At 38.7% G+C, this 12702-nt stretch overlaps 2 protein-coding genes across 4 annotated transcripts in view; one reads left to right on the top strand and one right to left on the bottom strand.

Annotated features, from left to right (window-relative positions):
• Positions 1 to 734: 734 nt before the first annotated feature.
• On the top strand, positions 735 to 3645 carry rhbdd3 (rhomboid domain containing 3). The gene is made up of 5 exons (XM_088335855.1): positions 735 to 1139; positions 1207 to 1590; positions 2686 to 2812; positions 2886 to 3122; positions 3216 to 3645. Exons 1-5 carry the CDS (start codon positions 983 to 985, stop codon positions 3382 to 3384), a joined length of 1074 nt encoding a protein of 357 aa, XP_088191981.1. The 5' UTR covers positions 735 to 982; the 3' UTR covers positions 3385 to 3645.
• Positions 3515 to 12702, bottom strand: part of emid1 (EMI domain containing 1) — a 99282-nt gene continuing 90094 nt past the window's right edge. For 2 of the 3 annotated variants that reach the window (XM_088335854.1, XM_088335851.1), the window contains 6 exons: positions 12023 to 12075; positions 11880 to 11942; positions 11750 to 11794; positions 11612 to 11656; positions 8140 to 8230; positions 3515 to 4865 (listed from right to left, as the gene is read on the bottom strand). In XM_088335854.1, the coding sequence (XP_088191980.1) occupies positions 4732 to 4865; positions 8140 to 8230; positions 11612 to 11656; positions 11750 to 11794; positions 11880 to 11942; positions 12023 to 12075 (431 nt within the window). In that variant the 3' untranslated portion in view covers positions 3515 to 4731. Of the gene's footprint in view, positions 4866 to 8139; positions 8231 to 8417; positions 8503 to 11611; positions 11657 to 11749; positions 11795 to 11879; positions 11943 to 12022; positions 12076 to 12702 lie in introns of all 3 variants that reach the window. The other variant, XM_088335853.1, reaches the window with a different exon arrangement.

The following is a 12702-nucleotide window of genomic DNA, read 5'->3' on the forward strand; positions in this document are numbered from 1 at the left end:
GAATATTGTCCATATTTGCTTTACACAATCCTTTCACTGGATACATTTGAGAAGTGGAAGTGTTTGTTGTTTGGATCGCAGCTTGTCACTTGGGTGGAATAGTGGGTGTTCATGTCAGAATAGTTGAGAAACACTGCTGTAGTTCAGTTTTTCTCAGGGCACACAGAGTCATACAACCATTCACACGCTCGTTCACACCTAGAGATGATTTGGATCGGCCAATTGACCCGCCATGCATGTTTTTGGAATGTGGGAGGAAACTAACGCAAGCACGGGATGAACATGCAAGCTCCATATTGGGGGACTGCGATAGCTGAAATTGAACCCTGGACCTCCGCAATGTGGGGTTGCGCACTAACCACCCATCCGCCGTGCCGCCGCATAATCCCGACAATTAATAAATTTGAGAGGTGTAATTTTTGGGTCGCAGCTTTAAATTAGGGTGGGATTGTTGGTCCTCAAATCAGATCATTTGAGTAGCACCGCTATAGTCGAGCCTTACGTTACGTCAAGGAAATTCAAATTTGTCGACCTACAAGTATTTAAAAATACAAGTTTATATGATGGATGGTTCGTGTATTTAGATTATTATTCAAATCAATATTATTTTTTATGTGAATTATATTTTTTAACCAAAATATACAATGTCCCGTTTTATAACGTTGCCCCAGAGGTCTCAATAAATCCGATAGGTGACAGTATCACACTGAGTAAACTACCAACGAAGAACAGTTTAATGTGACGTCATGCGGAAATAAATCCAATTAAAAACAAATCGGTACGCGTCAACTCACTTATTGTGAGTGGCGAATGCCTCGAGAGTGTCAGTTCTTTAACTCTTTTGAGTTCTTCAACTCAAAAGACAAATTATCATTCCAATAACGATTTATTATTGCACTGTAGACATGCATGTATAAACAAAAAACCCGACATGATGGCTACTTCTCTCCGATTTAAAGTAAGCGTATTCATCGGGTAGGCCATGCGCTATCGTATTCTTTCAATATGGTTTGGAGCAGATCGTCCGGGATTCTTCCTGGGGACAACCTTGCTGGTAGTGCTTATCTTGTTGGTGTTTGCTGTCGGCCCCCAAGCAGGTCTCAGTACAGGTCCAGGTGGAGAATTTCCACGTTTTGCAGGTATCCCTTCATATATTGAATAAAAGCTATTTTAGCAACAGCAAATACATTTTGTATATTCTTTTAGATGTGTTCCTGTATGCCCTCAATCATGACGATGTACCTTCGCTGCTCGTCAGTATTGTTCTGCTCCTGCTGTTTGGACCATGTCAGGAGCGTCAATGGGGCACGGTTGCATGCCTTGCCCTCTCCACCCTGACTATGATCGTCTTACCTCTTATTTACACGTTGGTCATCTTTGTCTTCAGCCTTCAGGCCAGTCGCTTCTGTGGCTACGCTGCCATTCAGCTGGCATTGTTTACAGCCCAATGCCACCATCAGACAATCAGGCGACTGCAAGGTTGCCTGCCAGTTTGGATTCTACCCTGGTTGCTTCTGCTGCTTTTTCTGATCCTTCTACCCGGAACACCCGCCCTGCTTAATTTCTGTGCGATATGCATTGGTCATAATTGTATCCTTTATGCACATGAGATGATATTATTTGCTTTTGAGTATACTGTAATTCAAATGTTTAATTCAGTGTTTTCAGTGTGGCGATTCACACTAGTGTGTCGTAAGACCTTGTCTATTGTTCTCCAGGAAATTGCCCAATGTTATCTTTGCGAACAAGCAAGCCATTACTTAATATTGTTGCTTTGTTCCAGGGATCAGATGAGTAGCTAACATTCATCCGTATCTCGGTGGCAGCAGATTCATTTTTACTAATCATCTGTTCATGAGGTACTAAAGTATATTCATTTTTTTGTTTGTTTGATGAAGCTGTTTATGATTTGTTCCACTCGCAGATAATTTTTGCACATTTTATGTATTTTTTTCTCATTTTTTCTAGAAAATTAAAAAAAAACATTGTGATACTTAAACCGTTTAAGTATAGCAAAATACACTGGTAAACTTACAGCAAAATCTTTAAACTAAATGTTGAAAGAGCCGTAATGGCCCAAAGAAACAAAGAAAAAAACATGTTTGGTGCCCCCCAAAAAAGAAATGCTTCATAGCTTTATAAGGGATGCAACAAATATTGTGTGTATATACATATTGTATACATTGTACATCTAAATTCCTTGGAAAACGTTAACAATATTTGTGTCATGTTTGTCCTCCCACAGTAACTTTATAATTTTCCATTATGCAACACTTTCAAAAGAGTGCCAGGGTGCGCCAAAGAGCCACATACGGCTCCAAAGCAGCTTGTTGCTGACCCCTGACCTAAACAAATAACTCGTATGACCCCCTGAGCCACAGTGATCATAATTGATAAGAAAACTTTATACTGTCAATTCAGGCCCCATAATATTTCAAGTTTAAAGATAAAAAGGAAACTGCTGGTGGGAAATAATTTTGAAACACCTTCGAAAGACAATGTGCCTCAAGATTTTTTTAATGGAAAAAAAGTGTGCCTTGGCTCCAAAGGGCTGGGTAAAACTGGTTTGGTATATACAATTAATTAACTACCGACAGTTTAAATAGAACAATAGTTTCGTTAGAAGTTGTTATAGAATCCCACATAGTGTGGTAGTGCTTTGAGAATTACTTAACAAACCTTTAGACAGTCACAGCTTCATCGAAATGCTTCAAGAGCTGGAAAAAGTCTACATACTGACCTTCCTTCCCCCTTCAGCGTATGTCTCCTCTTCATCCAGACTGAGATTGCCAACCTACAGCTCTTCACAAAAGTATGAGTTGTCAAGATTCCATCCAACTTTCACGCTTTCTTTCATTGTAAGATTATATGATTTGCTTTCCCAGGTCCACATCACCGTCTCAATTTATGTATAAACATGTAACACCGCATACCACGAAAGACCCCTCTAGAGGAAACCACCATTTGTGGGAGGAGCCACAGAGTGTTTGGAGGCCGGAGTCTGAAACAGAGGTGTTGGAAGAACAGATGCTGAGGGCCGGAATACTTGCCTCCTTGCAGGATGCTCCGGATGAAGTTGGTCAAAAAGTTGAAGTGTCTAAATCGTCTGTTTCTGCACTAAGGTTGGCAACTGCAATTATCAACGAATCATAATTTTATGCGTGTGACACTGGTCTGCAAATTGATGATACGAGGACTATTATTTTTGATTCTAGACTCCAACAGCTGGAAAAGATGGGTTTTCCTACGGAAAAAGCTGTCGTGGCGCTTGCAGCATCGAAACAACTAGATGGCGCTATTTCCTTGCTCATAGACGACCGCGTTGGAGAGGATGTTGTGGTTGTAGCCAAAGGGAAGACTACTTCGCAGCCTAAACACTTTTAAGAGACTCATCTCGGGCAAGTAGCCACAAATGAGTTGCCCTTTTTACAGAAAGCTTTGAATTTTGCAGGACTTTAACAATATGTTGTTCGCATTCAATGTTGATTATGATCCGAGACTAGATGGAATTGACCAATGTTTAGTCAAGATAATTTATTGAGAAAAAGGCAAAATGTTCCTGGAGAATGATCTGTACTGCGTTTTTGATAAAACCGATTCATCTAATTGAATGATGCAGTGTGACTTTCCTGCACTTATGCAGATCATGATGGCAAATAATGGGTACATGTTCACACATATGTGGAATTTATCCGACACATTATAGAAAGTTCTTTAACTTAGTACCTACACATCAATACAATCAAGACAAAGACAACATGAGGTAATTTACTATTATGCCCAACTGTATGTCTACACTATGTGAACTATAAGTCATTAACAATCACAGAAAGGTGCCACTTCAACTTGTTTTAAAAAAAACAGTCAACATAGTTTTATTACAGCGATCATCAGAAGACAGGATTATATTAAACACTAACACATTTGCAAGAAAACAAAATTCAAAATCAAAAGTTACTATATGTTTGACTAAAAACACTGCCTAAGACAAATTTAAATACTTTCACGATAAGTTTGATTTACGATGAAAAAAAAGTCTTTTAAGACAGCACCAACATCCACCAATGGTTTGAGCTTTGCCATTGACTGTTATTTTTTTAATAAATGATTTTCAGAATGAAATAAAACCCACTGGATCAGTATATATTCAACAAACGTAAATATACTGTGTATTGCATCACGTCAGTGTGTTTTTTACATGGAAAACACATAACTCTCACAAATAGTAACATATTTCAGTTATTGTAGTAATGACTTGATATTTTTAATACATTTGATAAAAGGTTAACAATAGAAGAAATAAATCAAATAAAAATAGAGGTTTGTGTCGTTGAGAAAATTAAACATGCTCATGAGATATCATAACATTGCTGTTACCTTGAAATTGAAATTTAAGTCCAGTCTCTTAAGTTACATATCAACTAAGAGGCCTTTATTGCCAGGGTTTGTGGCTTAAGGAGCACCACAAGTAATTCAGAGCTTTTTTTTTTTTTTTTGGTCAAATATATAAAACAAACCAGAGAGCTACAGCTGAAAGTGGTTATAGTGACAGGAGTGACACAAGTTGAAAGGTGCAGGAGGACATGGTGGAGTATCATTGGCCATTTCCCTGAGTGGTCCCCCTACTTAAGTCTAACAGAAAAGTCCCTCAAAAAAGGCCTTTAATTCAGCTTTGTGTGCCGATGCAACCTATAGGAAAGAAAGCCAACCCAGTCCGCAGTCCTCATTGGGCTACTTCCCTCGAACCTTGATGCTGGAGAACAAGGGAGAAGCGAGTCGATACGGATGTGCGCCTGCTCGCTTATCCCTGTAGAAACTAGGGGAGGCTGTACCAAATGGTCCGTCACCCGAGCCTAGATCAGGTTCTGTCGAAGAAAGACAGCAGTTGGAACAGGGCCTCCCTGCCCAGCACTGTCAAGTGACCATGTGCATGCGGTTTTTATTTCACTTTGCTCGTTTTCTTTTAAATTTTGAAGTTATCGCAAGCATATCCTCATTTTGATCAGACACAAACATTTACATTGCTTAATTGTATAGATAACGGTTGTTTGGGGAGTAGGGCTGCAACACTTAAAGGTCGGGTGCATTGTTTGAAGTGTCCTTAAAAAGTTGAAAGTTACATATTCTCTCTATTAAGTATATGTTCACAATGACCAACAGAGTTCAAAGCGCCTTTATGCTTTATTTTCCATTGCGCCTACCTGCTTTTATCTCATTCTTATCAAAAGCCATCCGGGGTGGTACACGTTCGGTTTGAGGAACGGGGGTTGGGGACATTGCTGGAGAGTGACGTTATGCTTGTTCTCATATAAGTTTTTATTTACTCTCTATTTGTCAGTGTTGCATGAAAAAGGTGAAAGTAAGAAGAGACATGATTTGAGTAGTCAAAATGCCAACCCAAAGAAAGATGAAAAAATAAAGAGTTTATCCGAGCGCGTCTAGGAAATGCACGTACATGCACATGAATCATGAATGAGCCGACTCAGGCTGCAATTATGACACATGCCAATAGATGGTGGCAGAGCGTGACAAAGTTCCAATTTCCGTACAGCTGCTTAAATATTAAGTGGAGCTCAATGTGGAAGCCTGCTCCATAATTTTTACATTTTTAAACTGATCCTTGTCAGTCTAAACACGGCATTCTGTTGAACATTGGTCATGTTTACACGCAGGCAATAGTTTGCCTGTTTGTGTATGTTTGTGGCTTTTTATTCGGGCACAGCATAAACGCAAATGATGATAAACAAAATAAAAATAAACTATTTGCCCACAATCAGCTGAACAATACAATTATATAATTAATAATCACGAGTGCAAATGGAGTAGTCTGAAGTTGAAGCTTTAAAGGGCTTACCCCATTACAATTTTTCTTGCAGGGATGACATATTTAACAATCGAAACCAAAAAACCCAAACCATACCCCCCAAAATGCTATTTCAAGCCTGCATAAATTATAAAAAAAAAAAATCTGTATTCCGGCTATTGTAAGCCATGTATAGGCTTACACTGATCCGACTATGGTCGTAATTCGACTCTTAACAGTTGGATTGATAGTGTTTGGTTAGTCCTTTGATTTCAGATACTTGTGCATGTGTTCCCGTTTAACTGATCAGACTTTGTACACATTACTGCGTAGACGTAGTTCTTGGATATGTAATTTTTTTTCCCCATTGCTGCTGCGAAGAACTGTGGACTTTTAGAACATGCTAACTCTGGCTAACTCTCAAAACAGGCCTAATGTATATTGGTTGATTTATCTGGGGGATATTCATTTAAATATTTGTCCCCATGGTGAAAATGAGAAACTTGTATCCGTCCATATATAGGGTAATCCATGCTTTCGTAAAGCCACATACAAGTAAAACTTATCTACGAGACATAGCAATGATCACACTTTTGGACCAATGAGGCAGCAAGCACAGTCCTTTGTTGATTTTAGTGAATGACATAAATGAAATGATATTTTTTATACTACCAAAAGTTAAATGCGGAAACAATGTCTATTTGTGTAAGGAAATCTCTCCTGCTTTGTCCTTTGTAATTCGAATACATTATTCAGAAATGCCAGGTATAAGGGGTTGTTTGTTTGTTACTATTCATAAACAATTCACTTGGATTGGTCCAAAAATCTAAATCCTGATTCTAGACAGACTACTCCCTGCATGTAAACGTACCTATTGTGTTTCTGGATTGGGTTAGTCGGGTTACGGGATCCAGATTAACCTTGTGTTTTTTAAATATTGTTATCAGACTAAAAATGGTCACTTTACTTTAATAACAATTTAATATAATAATATTTTAGTTCAGCTTTTAAATGTCACTTGACCCGTTTTCCTAACAAACTGAATTGCAATTTTTAACTACTTGAACAATGGGATAATGGGCTGTCATTTGTCGACAGCATGAGGTAAAATATTTTCCCAAACTGGTAAATTCCGCTGTTTAATCCATACCGTAAAACAGAATGTTTTGGTCGAAGTAAATGCGTGGACACAGACCACACGACTTTATAGTATATTTTTTGCCCAACTTCCTCTTGAAACAGTAAAATTCACATTTTTCTTGTCCATCTTAGTATAAAAAAACAGCGTTCCAACATATACTAGTTTGTTCTTACTACATTTTTAAAATCATTAAAAGCAAAACGTGTCTTAATGAGTAAATATTGAATATTATATGGGTCAAACTCATCCTCAAAACCTTAATAAAACTGACTGTTTAACCTATCAGGATACACTATGCAAATCACAGTTTCTGGCACCGTAGAAATAGTCTAATAACGAGATAGACTCTTATACCTTTTCAAGTGGCATTTGTACCTCTGCTGGTCCAGTGAAAGAGTGTCTGCACCCTAAATGCCGCGATCTGGATTCGATTTCCTGTTGCAAACATTTTAATCACTGATATTTAAGGACTGATTAATCATTGCACTATAATATGCCTACTATTTATGAGCCCAACGGTAATACTCGACACTGTAGCCCTTACTGTAGCCTCTATTTAATGCGCGTTGTAGTTCGGTGTGCCTTGTGTATGAAAATTATCTGACAAAAGAATGTTTTATGAGGGATGCACCTTATTGTTAGGTTATCCTGATAGTGCAGAAAATATGCTAATTTATTTTTCATCTAATTTCTGTTTGCCAGAGGGCAGTCGCAAGTTCCAATATTTTGAAAAGGCCGGTATCTGCACCAAAACCTGGTCTCTTATTCATGATTTAATTTTAAGAGAAAAAAATCTAACGCCCCCAAAACCTATGCACCCAAAATGTTGTGTGGTTATGAGTTAAATTGTTTCAACATTGTTTTTTCTTTTTAAACCCAAATGTTGCAGCTCTACTCTCCAGAAGACCACATTAATATACTATACAGTGCACCACAACAACCCATTTTTTTTGTCAATTAAATGCAGCAGCTTCGCTTGATCGTAGGTAAAACACATCACAGCTCTACAAAACATCTGCTCTAAAATAACTACAATCAACATTTAATACAGTAAGATTTTCATATCATGCATCATTGTTTTCTAGATTGGATGCTTTTTGTGTGCGTGTGAAAGAAGGTAAAGGTAGGGGATTAGTGGACTGTTTTTATTTGAGGGCCAGCAGATGTTCAGGGGACGTGTCTCACTGATCGTTACCTGGCCAGATGATTGCCTCCAGCAGCGTCACCCTACGAGCCAGAAGCTCAAGATCGGCCTGCAAGTCACGGAACATCTGCGAGCTAAAGTCCTATCAGAAAGAAGTGACAGGAAGGGGAGGTGCTGTGTGAGGGGGTGTGAAAACACCAGCCAGAGTCCTGGGGGGCTGCTCGTGACTTTTGCCCCTCCCTGTCTCAGTGGGTGAAGTGCAGTGGGAGTCGGAGCCCCCTACCTTGACCCCTGCCTTAAACTGACCCTGTCTCAGGCCTCCTACTCACCATGAATACCAATCATAGTCTCGAGGATTAAAACCCTCTCGGCTAAGATCTTCAGCGCCTCTCTGATCTGATGGATTCCGTCCCCCTGTGAAGATAGATACAGCCGTCATGGTTAGGTGCGCAAGCTGGAGGACTGCACGCCAAAATGCAGGTCATTTGCTTTTCTTCTCAAAACAGTTTAGCAGTTAGAAAGTTAAACAGTCCGCTAATCCGTCCAGTATTGTCTGCTTTATATGCATCTCCATGTCCCTCATTCTCTGGCCATGCCGCTCGAGTCTATGACACGAGCTTCTGCCATGCTGGACAGGACAACAGCAACATGCACATCACACGTTTGAAACCTGGACCAAACTCTTCCAGGATTTATACTAGCTCATGCTAAGTTTGGATTTTGGTTGTTCTGGACAACTTAGCCAGGGACACATTTTCAGCACGTTTAACATCATTGTAATGAGAAAATCTCCCTCTGGCTAAGCAAGGTCAGTGCTGATATGAACTCACTGGATACTTAAGTAAGTACATAACCATGCTCACTTTTGATTGTATAACATTGTGATTTCACGGTCTGGTCAGAATAGCCATAAACAAAGATGTCAATTCTCAAATCAGTAGCAAGCTGAAATGGGAAGTATTTTTGGTTGCCATTTTTGCAAACTGTTGGTAGATGTTTGAAAAGTTGTGTTTCTGCTTCTTCATATGTTGTTTGAGAATGATCCAAATAATACTAATAAGGTTGAGTTCTCAACACACATACATACATGTATATACATACACACACACACATATACATATATATATATATATATATATATATATATATATGGGCAGCACAGCGGCGCAGTGGTTAGCGCGTGTGCGGCACAGTTCTAAGGTCTTGGGAACCTCCTGTGTGGGTTCAAATCCAGCTACCGGACTTACTGTGCAGAGTTTGTATGTTCTCCTCGTGCTTGCGTGGGTTTCCTCCGGGCACTCCGGTTTCCTCCCACATTCCAAAGACATGCATTTCAGGTGGATTGGCTGGTCCAAATTGTCCCTAGGTGTGAATGAGCGAGCGAGTTGTCTGTCCCTGTGTGCCCTGCGATTGGCTGGCAAACAGTTCAGGGTGTCCCCTGCCCACTGCCCGATGATTGCTGGGATGGGCTCCAGCACCCCCGCGACCCTACTGAGGATAAGCGGTGCAGCTAATGAGATGAGATGATATATATATATATATATATATATATGGTAAATGGTCTGCATTTATATAGCGCTTTTCAAGTCAATGAAGACCTCCCAAAGCGCTTTACAATGTGCTTCACACATTGTACGTTTGCAATCATTTAGACAAAGATAAATTTTGATTCACTTTTACTTATTGTTGTGAGACTCTGGCGGGACCAAGTAAACCCTGGCAGCCCGCCAGATTATTCCTTTGTATGGGAAACACTGCGTACGAGCAACTATCAGGATTGATACGGAGTTACAAGGCTGGATGGAATCAAGCACTGTAGCGGTAAGATCTTGGGCCCAGGAGTAAAATTTGGGCATAAAATGTTAATCATTAAGTCGGGCAGGGCTTCTTTCTCGCTGATTTTTGTTGTTGTTGCTTCCTGGAGGATCTGCATAGCATGTTTGCTGTTTGGCACAATTGTGCGCGGCGCCGAAGTGCAGCTTCGGGTTTACTTCGAGCTCGGTCCTTTAAATAAAGTTAATATTTTGGGGTCGGGCTGGTTTATATATATATATATATATATATATATATATATATATATATATATATATATCCATCCATCCATTATCTGCACCACTCATTCTCAGGAGGGTCGCAGGGATAAATAAATTAGAGAATAATAAAATATAATTAATTTGTTTAAATATATATATAGATATATATTACATACACATATATATGAAATCATACATTGTATGGATTTCAATTCTATTAAAATTTTATGAACTGCTGGTCGAATATTTAACAAAGGATCTTTGTACAAAACATTAACAAAAAAAAAAAAAAGGACAGAAATCCCTCGCTATACCGCGATTTACTTTGCACAGTTTTGCAACTTCACGGACTTGCATTGTGCATTGCATTTTAAATTATGGTTAGGCTACAGAGTCTGCTTGCTTATTTTAAAAATGTTCAGTAGATTTTTGTAAAAATAAATAAATAAATAAATATTTCAGGTTTATACAGTATTTTTATTTGATAGTTGTCTCTCGTGCACACAGTACCCAAAAGTGTCCAGTGAGTACATTCAGATCTTCTTTCACACTTTTTGGGTTTCTATGTAAGGCAATGGCGTGAGTGATATTTAAAATTATTTCAATTCCCAATCACAAAAATAATTCATGCAAATGGAGGTTGGGGTCACATGGTGAACATTATCTGATTAGTAAAACAAAAAAGGAAATGCTTTTATGTTTGTAGGGAAACAACAAAATAGAAAAACACTTCCAATGGAGACAGTTTAATATGAAGCAAGACCAAATGTGGCAAAGTTTGGTATAATTATCATGTAGCAGCCTTTTAAAGTGCTAGTTAATATCAACATGCAGGTAAAGAGAAATTTGCAAGAAGGGATAAAAAGGGTAGCTGTATCCACTCCACAACATGTTTAAACCCAACATATGACACATCAATGGAACGATTTGGCATATGCGTCTCATGCATTTGTCATTTCTATTTTATTTCAAACAACATCATTTGAGACGACCATGAAGTTGTTCTCAAGAATCCAGCCTTCTCCTCTGTCTCGTTTGGAGTGCATCGGTGTAACCATATTGGTGATGGTGCTATTTTGACATGTATGCCAAAGTCAGATGCCGCCAAAGTGACTGTGAAAGGTAGCCATAGCTTGCAGAGGTCACGAGGACAGTTTCATAACGGGGGGCTGCAGTCCAGAGCGCACCCCAAGGACCAACAACACAACAACGCATAAAGACTCAAGTTTTCCACACACAAACGCATACGGTTCACCAGCTGAAATCACATGTACAAAAAACACATGGTGGGTGAGAAGACAAGAAAAACATAAAACCTCTACAAAATATCCTGGATGGAAAATCTCTTACATTTAGATTGCTCTTGTAAAATGAAAAAGAGGTTAAAGAAAAGGGACAATTAGACAAACAGAGGAAATAAAATGCTTAACAAGAGTAGCTTTTGCTTGACTAAATATTGTATGCTACAACTAAACAAACTACTTCCTCACCGGTAAGCCCTTTTCTCCAGGCGCTCCTTTAGGACCTGGCAATCCCTGTAAAAAAAATTAAATTACACACAACGGACTGATTATGTTAGAAAGATCTTAATTATAATTATACAGAGGTTATAGTTTGGTTGGGCTTACCGGCTCGCCTCTGAAGCCCCTGTCCCCAGGATAACCTGAGGGACCCTGAACCAAAAAAGTGTATTGCACCGTTTGAAGCATAAGAGATGGACGTAAAGAAAAGCTGTTGAACACACTGTCAAAAACCTACCCTTTCTCCACGCTCTCCCTTTGGGCCAATGGGACCCTGTGCTCCAGGAATCCCTGGTTTACCCTGCCAACATAAGCAATTAAAATGACAACATGAAGACTAATGATGACGCCTTATATAATAATTGGTGTCAGCAGATTTACATTCTGTCCCTGTGGGCCAGGAGGTCCTGCTGGTCCTTTTGGGCCCATGGGGCCTGCACATGAGACAGAAATAAGAATTGTGTTTGCATGAAGGATAACTTTCATTATCAGGTCGATAGCTCGACCCAATAATTAGTCACTTGGAGTCATGCAATAATATTCAATCAGCCCACACTTTGTTCTGAAGAATCAAAGCAATTATGTTCCACATTGGAATATATTATTAATATATTATTATTGGATTTTCTATAGAAGTAATAGAGCAACTTGGTCATGTCTCCTAGCTGTGTACAAGGTTGTTGTGATTGCATGGGCCCATATAATTGAGTAAAGTGAGTTCGTTATATATTATTTTTATATTGACAAAGTAACCATTGACTACTTGATTATGTTTTTGGAGACTTTTTCATACAGATGTATGATGTTATTGTAATGGTAAAGAAAAATAAACACTTCGTTAATTGGTAGGAAAATTCAGGTACTGCGAATCCTTAATTAACCAAATTATTATATTTTGCAATCATATCCAAATAAAATAAAACATTTTTTGTTAATTTTCTATATTCTTATTTTTAGGCAATCCTCAAAGCTAAAACTCGTAGAGAATTGGAAACAATTAAACCGTAATTTATAGATAGTCTGCTTAGAAACTAAGATCATTGAAAAAAACATGGTACATT

This window comes from Urocampus carinirostris, chromosome 5 (assembly GCF_059441175.1).
Source record: "Urocampus carinirostris isolate Australia breed hairy pipefish chromosome 5, RoL_Ucar_1.0, whole genome shotgun sequence".
Classification (NCBI taxonomy): Eukaryota; Metazoa; Chordata; class Actinopteri; order Syngnathiformes; family Syngnathidae; genus Urocampus; species Urocampus carinirostris.